The 19875-nt window shown below is 44.9% G+C and overlaps 1 protein-coding gene across 1 annotated transcript in view; it reads left to right on the top strand.

The window, feature by feature from the left end:
- Positions 1–250: 250 nt before the first annotated feature.
- Positions 251–19875, top strand: part of SLC1A1 (solute carrier family 1 member 1) — a 72277-nt gene continuing 52652 nt past the window's right edge. Inside the window, exon 1 of the mRNA XM_082620674.1 lies at positions 251–887. Coding sequence (XP_082476800.1) covers positions 797–887 — 91 coding nt within the window. The 5' untranslated portion in view covers positions 251–796. The remainder of the gene's footprint in view (positions 888–19875) is intronic.

The raw sequence follows: 19875 nt of genomic DNA, 5'->3' as shown, positions 1-19875 counted from the left end.
CAGCACTCTTTTTTTCCCCCTCTTCCTAGACGCTTCTAGGAGGCTTTCCAGGCTGCTGGCCAATCCGAGGCTGCAGTGGAGAAGCAAATGGGACCCAAGACCGAACTCAGTTCCCCCCGACTCTCCCCACTGCGGTGCTGCACTGGCAGTGGCTGGTATGGAGAAAGAGAAGGCGTGCTGGTGTGCCGAGTGAAGTCCAAACCAAAGGGGCCAGCGGCTCCGCCCCTCTGGATTAGGGAGAGGAGGAAACCATAAATCCGAAAACCTAGCCTGACCAGTTAAATTAAAAAAAAAAAAAAAAATTGAGAGGCTCCAGCCTAAGCCTGGGGAGGAGCGCAGCGGTCTCTGAGTAGCCGTCCCCGCTGCAGCCACAGCATGGGCACCCTCCTACGCCTGCTCCGCCGGGACCCCCGGGCGCACCACGCACGCTCCCCGCACGCTCCCACCCGCCCTCCTCCGGGGGCCGGCCGCTCCTCCCTCTTTCCTCGCTGGTTGGCCGCGGCGCCGCAGAGCGCCGCGGCGGCGGCGGCGGGAGGGGCCAGGCGCGCCCGACACGCACGGCCACCGAGCTAGCACGGGCTGCAGGCGCGGCGCGCGAGCTCAGGTGGCGGCGGAGGCGGCGACGGTGGCGGCAGCGGCCAACCCACACCCTCTTCCCAGCGCGCCCGCATCTTTCCTGCACTGAGCCGCGGAGCCACCGGCGGTCCCCGGGCTTCCCCGGCCCCCGCGCGCACGGCCGAGCCCCCACGCACAAGAGCGGCCGCCTCTCTTGTGGTTCGGAGCCCGGGCGCCAGCCATGGGGAAGCCGGCGAAGAAGGGATGCGACTGGAAGCGCTTCCTGAGGAATAATTGGCTGCTACTCTCCACCGTGGCTGCGGTGGTGCTAGGTGAGCTGCCTGGCGGGTGGGAGACGCGCGCACCCTCACGCGCTTCCAGCGCCCAGGCCGCGTGTGGGGCGGGCGGGTGCGAGGGTGGGCATGGCGCTGGCGCACCCAATGCTCCGGTCCCTCGGCTCTCCCTCGGCCACCACGCGGGGGCTTACCCTCGAGGGTGTTGATTTCTGCGTGCAAAGAACAAAGCTCCTACGGGACTCGCGTTTGGGTGTTCCGCGAGCTGCGGGTTCCTGCTTTACCCAAAATGATCAAAGGGGCTTGCAAGGGAGAAAGGGAAGCAAGAGCTCTCGGTTCTTCCCGTTTGGAAGCAAATGTGGTTTAATTTTTAAAATCCTATCTGCTCCCCCCTTTTTTTCCTGAACCATACGTTGTCCGGACGAGTATTGAGTGTGGATGATGGTTCGCGGTTGGACTGGAAGAGGCACCTTAACCTCAGGGATGGTCCGGTCCCCGGCGGGAGGGAGGAGGTGGATGTTACCTTCGGTCGGTCACCCTGGGCAGTGCCTGGAAAGGTGCCTTCCCACGCGGCGAGCCGCTGCCCGCACGGAAAACCTGCCAGATTAGTGCTTGAACTCAGGAGTATGCAGTTGTGGCCCGCAGGATGTCAAGGGGAAGAGAGCTATCAGATTTCTCCCTTTCCCCCGTGCAAATCTACCGAGGTAGCCTCCCTGAGCTTCCTTGCTCTCCACATTGGTTCTCTATTGAAAGTAATTTTGAAGTCATATGTGCTTGTTTTTAAACAAGGTGTATTTAAGTGATTCATTCCTGAGAAATCACTGGACTAGGTGAATGTCAGATCCATTGCTCAGAGGTATGAGTTGTTCCTGTTTAGACTATGAATTTCTGCCAGGTTGTCTGTTTTACACCTTGAGCCCTGGGATGCTTCTCTTTGGGGTTGGCGCCAAGACTGCCTCCTTTCCTCTAAGAGCTCGCACAGGTGGGGACACCCAGCAGGTGAGGCTCCTTTGAAAACCCCGCCTTCCATTTGGAAACTGGAGCTGGGGAGAGGGTTAGCCTGTACCTCTTCCAGCCTCATGCACCTTTCTCTCCAGCTGCTGCTTCTGAATCTCAGAATATTTGGTGTTGCCTGCTCCCCGCTCTTGGTGCCCAACCCCCCGCCCCCCCCCCAAAAAAAGTCTGTGGAGATTAATGGATTCCTCAGGGCTGGATTTGTTCCTCCAGATCCTTATGCAAAGTCAAGTCAGGTTTCTAGTAAATAAATAACATTCTGGAATTACCTTAGCAGAGGCCACGTGTGGGAGGAAAAGAGAGAAGTAGAGGAGCAAGTCTTGACGGCTTAACTCTTTTCCCTAAGAAGAGCCACATGGTTTAGGGCATTTGTTTTGTGTTGGTTGGTTGGTTGGTTGGTTGGTTACGTTGGGTCTTCGTTGCTGCACGCAGGCTTTCTCTAGTTGCGGCGAGCGGGGGCTACTCTTCATTGTGGTGTGTGGGCTTCTCATTGCGGTGGCTTCTCTTGTTGCAGAGCACGGGCTCTAGGCGCGTGAGCTTCAGTAGTTGTGGCGCGCGGGCTCAGTAGTTGTGGCGCACAGGCTTAGTTGCTCCGTGGCATGTGGGTTCTTCCCGGACCAGGGCTCGAACCTGTGTCACCTGCATTGGCAGGCGGAGTCTTAACCACTGTGCCACCAGGGAAGTCCCTGGTTAGGGTGTTTTTAAGGGAAGAGTTATCCTGCCCCATCACGTTTTAAATAACAGATGCCTCAGAGAGAGTGATTTGTTTTCCCTGCAGCCAAATAGATGAGTTGTCCTTGTTTGTTTTCCTAGTGACAAGATTCCAGAATTAATTGTTAAATCCCTTTTTAAGGATGGTTTGGGGTAGCGTGGCATTTCCCTCCCAATCCCCCGTGGACACGAAATGATCCTGCCTTTTCACCTGTGGGGTTTTCCAGAGATACTCACCTATTAACCAAGTGTGGCACACCAGTGTGAATTTACTGATTCACTGGTGGCTGGTTTGGCAAAGATTTTGAAAATTGTACCCTGGCCTTTAGAACTTGTTGCATAAATACGTCTTCAGGGTCACGGGAGATGACAAGTCTGTTTTGCAGACGTGGCCTTTGTTGTCAGATGGGCAATTTCCTCCAGTTTTAATGTGGGTAAGCCCCAGGAGCTTGATTTAGATACTTTGCTCCAGAAAGGAAAAACACCATATAAAAATTGTAAGTGCTCAATTGAAGTCTTTCAGCACATTTGCAAAAGGAGCAACATCGGGCAGTCCCTGAGCATTTCAGCTCCTGGTCTGAGAAGTCAAGCCTACACCACCCTCAATGTGTCCATCACAAGGCACTTCCCAGAGTCCTCCTCTTTTCCTCATTCTTTGGAGCACTGGGCTTGAGTGCAAAAATCATACCTCTGTCTGTGTAGTCTGTGCTAACTCTTTCTGGTTTAAACCCGGAAGTGAAATTGCAGCCAACTTATAACAGGGTTGCTAAGTCCATCCATAAGTCCTTTAGGCCATGATAGTAAGTTTATTTTTATAACAGTCTTAATTGATACAGAAATCACAAGCACCCTCATGTAGCCTCCTTTCTGAACCTTTCAGTATGTGGATCTTAAAGAAGAAAAAACAGTTAAATTTATTTATTACCCTGACAGAATATCATCTTCTGATTAAAATTGAAATGTTTTGTCCCTGCTATAATTCAGCAGCCCTGACACTTTAAAATATTTTGATTTTTGAAGTGAGGGGCAAAGGTGTTTCCCAGCCATCTTAAAGCCTCTGATTTTTGAAGACAGCATTTGAAGGGAAATGAAATTAAAAGTCATCTTTATTAGGTGTAAAAGTTAATTTCTTTCATGGACAAGGAGATGCTTCCTCATATTCTTATTTGTGAGATAAAGGGATTGAATAGTTACGTGACCATCTTCGTTAATTTCTGTGAAACCCTACAAGGTCTTGGAAATAATATCTTGGATTTTCAGGTGAGAGGCCTTTACTAAAATCTGATTAGGAACAATTTTCATTGCATCCATTACAATTCTTTCAGGCTTTTTCCCTCCTTCCATAGTGTAGTAGTATGAGCACAGAGCCTGGAGTCAAGAGTTCTGGATTTGAATTCTGATACTGTCATGCTCTACCATTTAGACAAAATCTCTTATTCTCTGGAATCCTCAATTTCCTCATCTGAAAAATAGGGATATAGGTCATTACCTCATTTGCTATTAGAGTTGTTTAAGATAATGTGAAAATATCTAGTTGTGTGACTGGCATATAACAGGTACTCAATAAATGTCATTTTAAGATGATTTGAATAATTTCATTCTGAGGAAATTAATATTTTCTTATAAAATAAGGACTCTCGTGGTCTTTCGCTGTTCTGCTTGGTGTCCAGCCTAGAATTCTGAGTCCAAGGTGATTCAAGTGTTTTGATGACATGTTCTGTCTAGGTGAACACCAGCCTCCAGAGCATTATTTACTGTTTTAAAAGGATATGGAAAGGATTAATCATTTTGTTTTGTGCCCCATAGTCTGATTCTCATTTCACTTAACAGGGCAGAAATTATGAGGGAAGAATTTTAGTGCTTTAAGTGGGAATTCTGTGCAAGCAGAATCTGTGTGTGAGAATTCTGTGTCCAAGCGTTGTGATTCAAGTCAGCCAGTACTGATCATAGCGTGTATAATGTTGGTAAAGCACTCATGGAACCCTCACCCCGTTCACAACATAAAGCCTGATCTTTGTGTCCAGACAGGTTTTGCTTTATTTCAGTCGTTTGAAAAATCTGATTTCCAGGTTGTGGATTTTCAGGAAAGGAAATAGCTGTTGTTATTTACAGGACAGAGCTGGCAAGCTTATTCATCCGGAATAATTTTCTTTGGAGCACTAAAGGAAGCAGTCATTTACAGATTCAGATTCCATTGTCCAAAATCGAGAACAATTCCTTCATGTTCTTAGTAATAACCCTTGCCCTACCCAGCCTTACATCTCCTACGCCGGAGCTCTTGTATCTGGCAGTGCTAATTTGAGTCATGGTATAAGCTCTCTTGCTCAGTTTCTACATGTCTGTGAAGCTCCTGAAGATCGGGGGTCGGGCGGGGAGACGACTGCAGCTCAATGTTCAGAATGTATTTTGTTATCATGAAACTCATGTGCTCTGGCAGGTCTCAGGCCTGGTGCTGCTGGGCGTCTAATCAGCTCAGCCTTGGAATATACCTGTAGAGTAACCGATGCTTAAATCATTCGCTCATTCAACAAATATATATTGGGCACCTACTGTGTGCCAGGGACTGTTCTAGAACCGGGGCACATAACAGTGAACAAAATAAAAACCCCTGTCCTCATGGGACTTATGTTCAAGTGGAGACAAGCTGACAGTAAACCGGAAAAATAGGTAAACTACAATGTAGAGTATGTTAGCTGGTGAGAGTGCTCTAGAGTAGCATAAAGCAGAGAGGGCACTGGGGGATTGCAGGTTGAAATAGGGAGAATGGGAAGGCCCTGCTGGGAAGGCGAGAATTGAAGTGACACTGGAAAGAGGTGAAGGAACACAGATATCTGGGGAGATCCTGATGTGTTTAAGGAAGAGCATGGGGGTGGAGTGAGGAGGTGGGGGGAAGAGGCAGTAGGATGGTGCGAGTTCTTATAAGGACTTTGACTTTTACTGGGAGTTGGGAAACCATTAAAAGGTGTTGAGCAGAGCAGTGACATGGTCTGATTATCTTTTAATCAGCTTTCCCTGGCTTGCTGCTCTTTTGACCACAGACAGCAGAGACAAGCGTGGAAGCAGAGAGACCAGTTTAGGAGGCTAGTACAATTAACCTGCTATGTATTTTTTTTAATTGAAAAAATGATTTATTTTATAATTGTTCTGTATAGAAAGTTAGGATCTTGTTCTGCTATGTATTTTATTTTTACACTTTTCTAATCTCATTTCCATCATGGCTAGTGAAACCTTAGGAAATACTTAAAAAAATCAATGAAAAAAATATTGCAACTATAAAGTAGGCCTTATTGTTCACCGTTATATGGACGAGGAAGCAGACTTGGAACAGTGCAGGACTCGCTCAGGATCACTCAGATAACAACTGGCAATGCCCAGTCTTCCTATACGTCTCCTTCCCCCACTTTGGACTGCTGTCCTCTGTCTTGCTCCCCATCTCCCTGTCATATTTGGTCATTGCAGACCCTCCTGGGGACCATGGTGGTCTGGCTGTATGCCACATCGGGATAGGGTATGAGGATTCTGTAGCGTGCACTTTGGGCTGTAGTTGCGCCTTTCTCCCCTGAGACTGAGAAGGGGCAGCAACATGCCTCCACAGGACTTTCAGAATTGCAGTGTGTGCCCTGGAGGAACACTGCTCCTGTGGGATTTGCCAGACTGATCAGCCAGACTGGTCTCCACTCTAGGCTCAGAGCCACCCTTACACCTCTGTCCATGGGGCTGCCCTGCTATTCTTTTCACCTTCAAAGCCTGCCCTTTCTACCTTCTAACTAAGTGGCTTGGTGTGACTGGCACAAAGGGTGTGATTGAGGGACATGGGGGGAGAAAAAGCAAGGCTGCCACGGAGGTCAGCAGCCAGATCCTAGAGAGACTGGAATGCCATGCTGATAAGTTCAGACATGCTCCTGAGGACAAAACTGGACAATGACATGGGCAGGACTGTGCTTAGAAAAGATCCTTGAGGCAGATGGATGTGGAAAATGGATCCAAGAAGGGTGATCTTGCAAGTGGGCAGATCACCCTAGGGGATTACTGTTAAGGTCCAGGCAGAGAGAGAGAGAGATGGGGGCCTCAGCAGAGCAGCAGCAGTGAGAGTGGAAAGGAGGTTAACCTGATGCGGCTTGGCTAGGTTTAGTCCTCGGGAGAGGAGGGGGTGATCTCTAGCAGGAGAGGAAGTCCCGGAGGGGGCAGCAGCTTGGAAAAGAGCTACCATGCTCTCCCACTGTACAGAACCAATGTCTACTTGCTTTTTGTTATTGTATAGTTAGAGTGTATTCTAATTTCCTGCCTTCCCCACTGACCCATGAGCCCTTGAGGGAAGGAATTCTGTGTTGCCCCTCTCTATACCCGGAGCACCTGTCACAATGCCTGGTGGGCTCAATACATTTGTTAAATTGTTGTGTCATTTATGACCCAGAGAGATAGTTAGACGTTATCCTTGTTTATTGAATGAGTAAATGAGCTCAAAGCTAAGCTTGAATTCCACCATACATTCTTCTCTGCCTACTTCAGCCTCCTCTGATCTGCATCAGTAAGACAGATTAACACTTAGTTTACATATACTTATCAAGCATGTTAAACTTTTCTTCTTCAAAACTAGATTATAGACCCCTAGCGGGCGAAAGCATTCGATTACCCTTAGCAGGCACTAGAAAATGAAAGGAGGCCTTAAAGTAATGAGACTGACTCTAAAATGCTATATAAAAAAGTGAATCTTTGTTTCTTGTCAGAAGGAAGAGAGGTTTGGATTAGCTGGAAGATCAAAGAGATTTCATTCATGTGCCAACTCCAGTTTATAGGTAATGGACTGTCTGGCATGATATGTTTGTTGAGAAAGAAAAGTTCTGAAATTGATGACTGATGTCTGCCAAGGGCTTAAGGACAGGAAATAGTGGCCTGTGTGCTTCATACTTGTTGACCCTGGGTCTGAAAGTCTCTGAAGTTCCTTCTAGGTTTAAAATCCTTTAGCTCTATGCTTGTATAGTCATTCCTCAGTTCATTGCTGGGAGTTAGAGGAAGTCTTCCTTAGGGAACCAAGGAAGGGTTAAAGGTCATTACTGGAGGGTAAAAGGACCTTGATGTTGAGTCATTTGTTCTACATCTGTGACTTGGGGTGTAAAAATGTAAATTGTGTGTGGGACTGTTACCAGGGTAATGTTCTATGTCAGCCTTAAATTATTCATCACAACAGTAATGTGAGATCTAATAAACTTACGTTGTTTCTATACATGTATATATATCTTGCATGTATCTGCTTAATTAAGTACCTTTGAGAAGCGATCCTTTAGCTGACTTGTCCCTAGTTCCACATATTGAAGGATTAGGGAAACAATTTTGGGCTTTGAATGCCTATGCCTGGTGCTTTCAGTTTTGAAATCAGAACCCACCAGAGTTGGGGAATCACTGAAAAGATTCTGATTTTTGGCTGATCAAACTTAACCCATCTGTCAAAAATTTGAGCAGTGAGCATAAGAAATAAAGGAAACTTCAAATGATGACATAAGATGTAGAAAATTATCACATGCCAAATTTGGATTTGGTGGAGCTCATATAGTAGCTCAGATGAGTAAAAACCTTGGGTTGCTCAGACACAGTGTAAATAAATGGGATTAGGAATTAGCTGTTGGAGAGCATATGCGTGCTCATACGAACACTTGCTTATAAAGAGAGAAAGCTTTCCATGTTAATTACTTGGGAGAAATTGTGATTACCTTTAGCAGAGCTGAGAATGAAAATAGCTGTCCTATATAGGGAGTCAGTGACACGCTGGCCTGGTGCCAGGCAGCTCTGTTCACCTGAGGAACTGCAGATCTCCCCCATGTTGATGTCTCTGGAGATCTGGGGTCACGAGTACTGTGGGGACTCGAACACTCTCCAAGAAAATGAACTCATCTTAGACGGCACTGAGTGGCCCACTTAAACTCCCCCGCAGCAGTGTCTGTTAAAGTAGCAAGTCTTTTCAATGGCCTTTCCTATTTTGAATGTTAAACATACATCTAATAGAAGACAACATTGAAGACAGTTACCATTAAGCCAATAATTCACTTCGGAGCTGTAGTTTAGCACGGCAGATAGATTTAGAAGGAGCTGATTCATTATACTTGCTGAGGAAACAGCCCCAAACTGCGACAAAGAGTGCTCTGTTGTAATTAGAACGCTCCACAGTAACACCTCTGTTAATGGAAAGGAAGTGTTTCAGTGACTCACTCATTGCCAGAAATGTTACTACCCTACCTTTGAAAAATATCTGCCCACTGCCTGTTCCATTACCAGAGGTAGAATATTTCCTTTCCAGCAAATACTCCTGCATTTTCTGGGATGGGCAGACCTTGTCCCAGCTCACAGACACTTCATGCTGTGTGTCCTGGGTGGTTCCTCTCCCGGGCCCAGCCCCAGTTGTGTGAGCTCTGGGCAGTGGTTCCCGCTCTGCCAGGAGAGTGGGAACTCTGTGCCTTGTTCTCCACCATGAGACCCAGAACCAGCACTGAGGAAAAAAGACCCTCCCACCAATCCCTCCACACTCAGGCTAAGGTCTTTGTTCCCAGAGCCCTTGTTGGTCAGAGTCCATAACAGGGTCCACAAGCAGGACAGTTGTCACAGCAGATTTTCCTGTGTCCAGGAAGGGTCCTGATACCAGCATCATGTGACTCTGCTAGGTCTGCATATTGAAGCAGAGTGGTGGCCTTTGGGACTGGAACTATTCAGAAGTGACCTCAGTGGGGGTCTGCACTGTGTGTTAATTTTTTTTTTTTTTTTTTTTTTTTTTTTTTTTGCGGTACGCGGGCCTCTCACTGTTGTGGCCTCTCCCGTTGTGGAGCGCAGGCTCCGGACACGCAGGCTCAGCGGCCGTGGCTCACGGGCCCGGCCACTCCGCGGCATGTGGGATCTTCCCCGGACCGGAGCAGGAACCCGTGTCCCCTGCATCAGCAGGCAGACTCTCAACCACTGCGCCACCAGGGAAGCCCTGTGTGTTAATTTTTACAGCTGCATTGAGACAACTATGCTCTCAGGGGGTTAAAACTGTACTTACTTTCTTGACTAAGGAGGAAACCCTTAGAGGAGAATGCTTAAATGAGATTATAAAATTAAATTATTTTTCTACCGCTTGAGAATTATCTGGTTACTTATAACTCAGTAAAGAATTAAGTCAACAAAAAAATGCACCATCACCAGAAATGCCTAACCACAAAAAGCCTAATCTCCGAGCATTACTGGAAAATAAACTGATTCTATTCTAGTTCTGTGGCTATTTCATATACTTAATTATTTTCTGAGCCACGTAACCACTTTACAAGTTTCATATAAGATTTCCCAAATTATGAAACAATGAGGGAGACATTTTCTCCTTTGAAAATTTCTTTTTCTGTGGGTAACCAAGCCTAATAGGTAATATTTATTGAGGGCTTATTATGACTTTTATGCACATTATTTCCCATTTGAGCCTCAGCACAATGAGGTAAGAAGTGTACTTTTTTTTACAGAAAAGGAGACTGAAACTTACAAGGCTTAAGTCACGTGAGGTCACAGTCAGAGCTGGGATTTGCACCCAGGACTGTCTGACTCCAAAACTGCAGTTCTTGGGGCTTCCCTGGTGGCGCAGTGGTTGGGAGTCCACCTGCCGATGCAGGGGACACGGGTTCGTGCCCCGGCCAGGAGGATCCCACATGCCGCGGAGCGGCTGGGTCCATGGGCCATGGCCGCTGAGCCTGCTCATCCGGAGCCTGTGCTCCGCAACGGGAGAGGCCACAGCAGTGAGAGGCCCGCGTACTGCAAACAAAACAAAACAAAACAAAACAAAAAAACTGCAGTTCTTAACTATTAAGCAAGGCTACTTCCTAATGAACCTTGATACACCTAATTGATAGTTCAGAGCATTCTTACAGACTTCACTCTTGTACAGTAGCTAAATAAAGCCTAGTAACCTCCTTCTTACTCCACCCCTTGTCTGTCTCTTGGCTTTTCTTTATCATGTCCTTCAACCTGAGGCATTCTACAGTATTTAGTCCTTCCCCTATTCATCTCCCATATAAACCTTCTATTTGAACTTATTCTAGTTGAGCTTGTCTAAGAGTTGCTTTCCCAGGATGTGTCATACTCTCCTGCCCTACTGCTTTTGCTCATGTGTTTCACCCACTGTTATCCTAACCATCCTTGATGGTGGATCTAATTTTCACTTTTATCATATAGACTTCTCTGACTGCCAGTCAGAGATGATTTCCCTTCTCTGTGCTCGTATAACCCTTAATTTATTTTCCCAAATTGTACTGCCTTTGAACCACTACTCCTAATCCTGCCCTGTGGCAGACATCACTTATTGATTATAGCACTCTGTACCTTGGAGCTTTGCTATGACCTCAGAATCCTCAAAACTCTTCTCTAGGCAACTACTGTTAATCAAAGGGAACTGGCATGTAAGATGAAAAGTATTGTCCATTTCTGGGAAAATCTATTCATTTTGCAATTAATTTAAATTGAACAAGTATTGATGTTAACTGGCAAGAGATGCAGAGTTGAAGTCTGTGTTTCGTCTCAGTCTGTCAGAGGCAATATGTGCACAGAAATCACTAATGTGAGTGTAACTGTTGTAAATGCTGCAGGAAAGCTACAACACGCCTTGGGCCTTCAAAGAAGAGGGGCAATTGAGAAACAGGTGGAATTGGGAATTGGAGGAGGCCAGGAATGGCCTTGAGCAGGTGTGGTAGGATTTCTGGGCTTGAAGATTGGAAAGATGACAAACCCAGGTGGAGATAATGATACGAGTACAGGGGTCTTTATCTTGTGTCCAATTTCAGTATGGTATGAAACTATTTAATATATGTATTGTTATGTTTTTACAACTTCTCTTTCTTATCTCAGTGTCCTGAGGGTTAAAAAAAAATGCTGTCTTATATGGGTCTGTCACACTCATAGCATCTAACCTGGTACCTGCTTCATAAGAGATGCTCACAAATATTTTTGACTGATTATAGAACCTTCTTCACTGAAGAAGAGGTCAGTCCTTGATGAGCCTATCCCATTGATCCCCTAGTTACCCAGTAAGTTGCATGGGTTTTTGAAGACCCTGAGGAACTCTTATCCAAGCTGGGGTCATCTGAAATATACTTTACTCCTAGTTTGGGGGCCCCAGAAGAAGAGCAAGCCTAGTCACTAACAGTTCTGAAGCCATTTTAGTGTGAGCTCAGCATGACCCTGGAGCTTTCAGAATGGAGAGCATCTTTCTACCCTGAGGAAGATCTGACCTCAGGAAACCAGCACAGGAATGAGCCTGATCTCCAGAGAGTTCTTTGGACTAATTAGACTAACTAATAGTTCCATACAATACTGAAACTGGACAGAATTAGAGAGATTAGAAGATCCATCTGGCTTCCCAAAGTTGGGCCATGGCGTGGAGCTGAATCACCCTTGGATGGTAGAGTCTTTTTGAATGTGGTATTTAGCAACTCCTCTGTCTTCCAGTGAATTTTTTTCTAGGTTTTCCCCCTCCACTCATCGTTTCACATCCCTGCCCAAATTCTGCCCATTTCTGTCTCTGTCTGGAGATTATTTCTATGATAAGAGATTAATTAGCCTGTCTGTGCTGCTTGTTCCAGTAGACCTTGAGCTTAAACACCTTGGACAAATACTAGACTTGGTTGTTAAAGATTCTGAAGATGAGTTTTTACTTTTTTTATCAGCAAAAGTTAATTGTCAACCAGGAGACATAACAGGTTTGCTCCATTTCTGCTTCGCTTCATTAATTTCTTTCTCACACCTAGAGAACTTCCTGAGGTTTCATCACGTGGGAGAGATTCTGAGCTCCACAGAGCAACAGAGGTTGAGCTCTTGTTGCCAGTGCAGAACCCACAGACCCCGAGAAACATGCCCAGGTCTCCTCTGTAACTGGTTTGCCATTTGCATTGAATATAAGTATTTGCCAGTAATCTCTAACTAGCTTGTTTATTTTGAAAAAAAATTAGAAGTTTACGTCTACTGTTGTTTAAGTGGAAATGATTGGGTAAGGTTTGGCTGCGTTGGGTCTTCGTTGCTGTGCGTGGGATTTTTCTAGTTGCGGCAAGCGGGGGCTAGTCTTTGTTGTGGTGCATGAGCTTCTCATTGCGGTGGCTCCTCTTGTTGCGGAGCACGGGCTCGAGGTGTGCAGGCTCAGTAGTTGTGGTACACGGGCTTAATTGCTCTGTGGCATGCGGGATCTTCCTGGACCAGGGCTTGAACCCATGTCCCCTGCATTGGCATGTGGATTCTCAACCACTGCGCCACCAGGGAAGCCCCCCTTGGCTGCTTTTTAAATTGCAAGTAAGTAACCATAGAAGACTGGATTTATCGAATCCAAGATCAAGATCCTGAAGTTCCTGAGGCAGTGCTCATCGCTGAGTTTTTAAAGGCTTTATGAATCCTGCTCAGGGCTCTGTGTTCTAGGGGAGAGTGTTGGTACATCACAGTGGATGAGGTTCGCAGCTGTCGCTTTTTGCTTAGATCTCTCTCTTTCTCCCCTTTTACAGCCTCTCCCCATGCCCTGGAACATCTGTTCATGAGGGCAATACTGAGAAAGGAGGCTGAAGATCCTCACAAACGTAAAACATTCCAAGATTGCAAGAATAAACAAAATCCTCTAGTATTACTCTGAAAAGATTATACTCACCATGTTTGATTTTTTTTTCTTTTTTTGGTCTCTGCCAGTCATCTTAAATGCATTTATACTTAGCTCTAGACCTTAAATCTAATCCATTGTTTTTATCAAATGAGCTAATACATGTGGAGGTACTTTATAAAACTATAAAGTGTCTTATAAATGTTTGTTACTGTTTCCCAGAAACAAACAAAAAAGGGAGCCATGCAAATTGTAAAACTTGATTCCTGGTTACAATGTTATTCCTTGAAGACACTAATCTACAATGTTATCTTTGTGTGTTTTCTAGGGCCCAACTCTCATCCCTGTGAAAAGACATCTGGGCCCTTTTTTCTTTCAGTTAGGGTTAAGAGAAGCATCTGAGATATTTAGAGACAGAAATCCCTGACCCAAACTTTCAACACTGGGTACCACTTTCATTTTAATTTAGGAAATATACAGTTCTTCAAATACACCTTAACTCATTTGAAGATGAAAGTAAATATTTCTGCAGTCCTTCTGGGAGTGGGGAAGGAGAGGTCAGAGTTAAGACTCCATAGAAGTTAGGAGAAGAGAGGGATAAACATTTGGCAGGCAGGAACATGGTAAGAATAAGCAGGTGACACAGTTTTGAGGCAGAGGTGAGGAATGGGCTGAGAAAGTTGGGGAGTCCCAGTTACTTAGACTTAGCACTCTGGATGCAGAGTTCATCAAGATGGGAATTCCAGGCTTGTGACAGGTCTAGAAAATCCAGGATGACTGGCTCCCTTCTTTCTCGCAGAGGTCCATCTCTTTCCTGCTCTCAAATTGCCCCTGACTAAACCTCACTGGGGGGTAGATGGTCAGATTTCTTTTACACATGGAAAGAAGCCTTCCTAAGATTGTGTAATGAACCAAGAAGGTGTTTATGGGAGTTGTAAAACTGGTTACGGTAAAGAGGTAGGGTTCCCGGATAATCTGGTGTTAAACCCGAGGAAAAGGTATGTCCTTCAAGCAAAGGATTCCAGGGCCTCTCCAAACTGTGTACGTCTGAGGGAGGAGACTTGTCATTCCTTCAGGGACTAGGAGACCAAATATTTGCCTGGGTACCAAGGAGGGGAAAGAGTGGAGTATGACCACAGGTAGATGAAGATCTTTCACAAGAATGTATAAAATAACCTGATAGGTAGAATGACCCATCAGTTTAGCAGATGTGAACCATTTTAAGAGGGGAAAAAAAAAAGTAGAATAAAGAAAGTCAACCACAGGTAGGAAACGGGAGATTTTAGAATCCACAAGTCAAGTCATAGATAGGTATCTCAGGAAATAACCCAAACACACATATGTGGGACTGACCCATCTTTAGTGGGGAGGGACAGTCTGGTTGTTCCTAGTTTAGAACAAGCTGGGCCTCTAAGCCAGTTGAATGCTTGCTGTAGAGACTGGATTCCTGTGGCTTGGTCCTATAACCAACCTTATCCTCACTTGAACGCAAGGGACTCTTTGGATTCCAGGGGCTCCAGAAGCCTGGGAGAAGTCCCAAGGTGTAGGAACCAGGCACCTAACTTCTCATGGGTACATTACTATAGCCATTGTCCATTACTGGAGAGGCCATATTTATGATGCCTCTCTGGGTTTGATGGCCCTGGGACAACGTGGCAGAATTTGTACCCACATTCGTATAGCCCAGTTTTCACACTCTGCTAATGGTACCCTATCTCAGCTGTTTTCTCCTGCCTTTTGTAATCAGATTTGATGAGTAACGAATAGAAAATGCAGTGGTTTCCTGGGCATATGCATTAAATAGCAATTATAATACATTCCTGGTTCACTTCAATGCAGCAGGTATTAGCCAAACATCCATGGAGTGTCACGCACTGGTGCCTGGGACATTGGGGGGTACAAAAGTGAGCATACAATGCTTATGCTTTGGGAACTTGCGATGAAGGGAGGGGCTGAGATAGAGGTCTTTTAGAGGGGACAACAGATGCAGTTGGAGCTCTGAAGGACCCTGAGAAGAGACTCATCCCACCTGGGGAGAGACCCTGGGAAAGGCTTTCTGGAGGAGGTGACTCTGTTTTGAGGGGTGATTAGCACTTCACTAGGCAAAGATAGTGACAAAGGGTTTTCCTTGGAGGGGGATCTTTGAACAAGCGCACAAAAGCAAGGAGCATCTTTAAGAAACAGCAAGGAGTTTATTGTGAACGGACATGATAAGATCAATGATGATGAAGATGTGAGGGCCTGTATCAGCTAGGGACCTGGCAGCAAACAGATGATCCACTCACTCAAAAGTATTTAACTGAACAGACTGTAATCAAGGGACTACTTACAGTGTTAGGTGGGGTTAAGGGATGGTGAGGCACCCAGGGCTAGTAACTGTGGGAAGCTGTTAACTCCCCTATGCCGGAATGGTCAAGGGAAGGGGGGACAGTGTTATCACAGTCCACTGGGGGCTGGGCTGCAACAGAGTAGCTGCTTGATAGGACCTGTATGGCCACAGAGGAACATAGACACTACCAGAACCATGGCAGGACAGGGAAGGAATGAAGACAAAATTAAGATTAATTCCCAAAAAAGCATTTGTTATTTCTATATACTAACAATGTATGATTGGAAATGGAAATTTTTAAATATTATTTAAAATAGCTCCAAACAGTAAAGATCAGGTATATATCTAACAAGATGTATGAATAGGATCTATAGTTGAAAATTACAGAACACTGATGAAAGAAATTCCAGACCTAAATAAACAGTCATACCTGTTCATAGATTGGAAGATACATCATAATGATGATGTCAGTTCTTCTCAAATTGGCTTATAGTTTTAATGCAATTCTAGTCAAAATCCTGGAAGTATGTTTTGTAGATGTATCAGACAAACTGATTCTAAACTTTATATGGAAAGGCAAAGGAATAACAAACAATTTGGAAAAAGAAGAAGAAAGTTGGAAGAATCACAGATGACAGTAATCAAGACTTTGTAGTACTGGTGAAGTGATAGGCACATAAGTCAATAAAATAGAATAGAGATTCCAGAAGTAGATCTATATGAATGTGCCCAATTGATTTTTGACAAAGATGCAAAAGCCGTTCAAAGAGTCTTTTCAGCAAATGGTATTGGAACAGCTAAACATTCATATGCAAAAAAAAAAAAAAAAAAAAAAAGAACCTCTACCTAAACATCATATTTTATACAAAATTAACTCAAAATGGATCATAGATCTAGAAGAAGAGTAAAAAAGAAAATTTTCAGAGTCTTTGTGACCTAGAGTTAGGCAAAGAGTTCTTAGATATTATGACCAAATAGAATTCATAAAAGAAAAAATTGATACATTGGACTTTATAAAAAAAAAAAAGAACCTTTGTTCTATGAAAGACACTGTTAAGAGAATGAACACAACAAATCATAAAGTTGTACACCTTAATTGTATGCAGTTTTTAATTGTCAGTTATATTTCAGTAAAGCTGGGTGGGGGGAAAGAGACTGAAGAATCTTACATACTCGGAAAAAATAATTGCAGATCATATATCCAACATATCTGAACTTGTATCCAGAACATAATAAGAACTTTCAAAACTCAATAGTGAGAAAACAAATAATCCAACTTTAAAAAGTCACTTCACCAAAGAGGCTGTCAAGTAAATACACAAAAAGTTGTTGAGCATTATTAGCCATTAGGGAAATGTAAATTAAAACCACAATGAGACAAGGAAAAAAATTTTTTTCTGTTTATTTAATTTTGTATCTATGTGAGATGATGGATGTTCAGTAAACTTCTTGTGGTCATCATCTCAATGTATGTAAGTCAAATCGCTGTGCTGTGCACCTTAAACTTATATAGTGCTGTATGTCAATTAAATCTCAATAAAACAAGGATAAATTATGAAAAAAAACACAAGATGCCACTACATGCTTATTAGAATGACTAAAATAAAAAATACAGGGCTTCCCTGGTGGCGCAGTGGTTGAGAGTCCGCCTGCCGATGCAGCGGACTCAGGTTCGTGCCCCGGTCCGAGAAGATCCCACATGCCGCAGAGCAGCTGGGCCCGTGAGCCATGGCCGCTGGGCCTGCGTGTTCGGGGCCTGCGCGTCCGGAGCCTGTGCTCTGCAACGGGAGAGGCCACAACAGTGAGAGGCCCGCATACCACAAAAAAAAAAAAAATACAGTACTGAGTGCTGATGAAGATGTGGGGCAACTGATCCTCTTAAACCTTGCTGGTGGGGATGTAAAATGGTACAACCACTCTAAAAAACAGTGTGGCAGTTTCTTAGAAGTTAAATATACACTTACCGTATGACCCAGCAATCCTACTCCTGGGTATATACCCTAAAAAGAGAAAAACTTATGTTCACACAAAAACTTACACACAAATGTTTATAGCAGCTCTAGTCATAATCACCCCAAACAGGAAGCAACCGAGATGTCCTTCAGTGAATGAAAAAATAAATACTGTCCACCTATAAGATGTGATCCATTCATCAAGAAGAAGGAACATATTATTGATATGCAGAAAACATGGATGAATCTCAAGGGCATTATACTCAGTGAAAGTAACCAGTATTAAAAGGCTACGTAGAGTATGACTCTATGTACAAGACATTCTCAAAAAGAAAAAAACATAGTGGTGGAGAACAAATCAGAGGTTGCCAGAGGTTAGGGACAGGGTGTGTGTGTGTGTATCATTGTAATGGTATAGCATGAGGGAGTTCTTTGGGGTGATAGAACTATTCTCTGTCCATATCCTAATTTTGACGGTGGTTGTAAGAATTTTAACACATGTTAAAAATCATAAGACTGTGCACTAAAGTTCAGTCTTACTGTATGATAAATACACTTAAACACACACACACACAAACATACATACACAGACTCTAGTCTGGCTGGTACAGACAGGCCCAGTGTTCCAGGAGGTGTTCTATGTTTAAATGGTGTGAGGAATTCCTTCTTTCTGGTGTCTTTTCATTCCTGTGAAGGGCGAAGCCTCCAGTGGACTGATGCTGCCCTCCTACGGAGGATATCTGATCTAATTGTTTTTGGTATTTTGGGGCGTGGAAGATAAGGGATCTTCTTAACTCCCCATCTGCAGGGCCAGCCAGGGCCTGCCTTGTTACCTGGACACACGTCACATGGAGGAGGTTGGGAAGGCTTTCCAAACACCCTTGAGCTGAGGTGTTTTTGTTTTTGTATTTTTAAATAAATTTATTTATTTATTTTTGGCTGTGTTAGGTCTTTGTTGCGTGAGGGCTTTCTCTAGTTACTGCAAGTGGGGGCCGCTCTTCGTTGCGGTGTGTGGGCTTCTCTGCGGTGGCTTCTCTTGTTGTGGAGCACGAGCTCTATCCGTGCCAGCTTCAGTAGTTTTGGCACACGGGCTCAGTAGTTGTGGCACATAGGCTCAGTAGTTGTGGCTCGCAGGCTCTAGAGCACAGGCTCAGTAGTTGTGGTGCACGGGCTTAGTTGCTCCGCAGCATGTGGGATCTTCACAGGGCTCGAACCTGTGTCCCCTGCATTGGCAAGTGGATTTTTAACCACTGCGCCATCAGGGAAGTCCCTTGAGCTGAGTTTTGAAGTTGCTGAAATGGTAAACAAGTAAAGTCGGAAAGCAGAGGGGCCTTTGTGCACAGGCTCAGAGACCTGGGCACTGGGCGGGGCTGGGGGTAGGGCAGACCAAGGAGCTTGCATGCCACCCCATGATGGGAAACCATTGAAAGGGCTTTAAGCAGGAAAGTGACTCAGCCAGATTTGCATCTCCAAAAGATCGTTCTGGCTTTGATTTGGAGGATGCATTGGAAGAGACAAGACCAGAAGCAGAGAGAGTGTTAGGAAGTTGATGAAATAGTCTTGGTGAGAAATGAGGCCGACTTGAGCCAAGGTGGTGCCAGTGAGGATGGAAGGGAGAGAGACAGATTGGAGAGTTGTTTAGACAGTAGAATCAGCAGAACTTGGTGGCTGTTCGATGTGGGCCTGGGATGGGATGCAGAGTTGTCTAGAATGTCCCCAAAGTGTACCACTTGAGACTCAGACTGCTTCGGTATCTCAGCTGTGTCACTTATTTCCTGTGGACCTTGGGCAAGCTACTTTACTTCCGTGTGCCTCAGTCTCTCACCTGAAAATGAAGTCACCTCACAGAGTTGTGAAGATCAGTCAGAGTTAATTATGCTTAGAACAGTACCTGACCATAGTCTACACAGCCCTCAAAAAATGTCTGCAGTGACAACACAATTTAGGAAGATAGGGAACTCTTCCAGGTATCTATTTCTTTTTTTTAATTAAGAAGCCAATTAATTTGGTTACGCTGGATCTTAGTTGCGGCAGGGAGCCTCCTTGGTTGTGGAATGCGAACTCTTAGTTGCAGCATGCATGTGGGATCTAGTTCCCTGACTAGGGATCAAACCTGGGCCCCCTGCATTGGGAGCTCGGAGTCTTATCCACTGCACCACCAGGGAACTCCCAGGTATCTATTTCTGTGTAACTAATTACTTCCAAAGTTAGTGGATTAAAATAGCAATCATATTATTATCCCTCGCCGTTCTGAGAATTATTTGGGCTCAGCTAAACAATTCTTACTTGAGGTCACTTTTGTGATTGCAGGGATATGGTGACTGGTCTGGAGTCAACTGAAGGACCATCACTCATGTGTTTACTGCCTGGAAGACTCAGACAGCTGTTCTCTCTCTCTGTTACTCATTCACTCACTCACTCACTCGCTCTCCCATGTAG

This window comes from Mesoplodon mirus (assembly GCF_964341445.2).
Source record: "Mesoplodon mirus genome assembly, chromosome: 1".
NCBI classification, from domain to species: domain Eukaryota; kingdom Metazoa; phylum Chordata; class Mammalia; order Artiodactyla; family Ziphiidae; genus Mesoplodon; species Mesoplodon mirus.
This window is presented reverse-complemented; position numbering and strand designations above follow the sequence as displayed.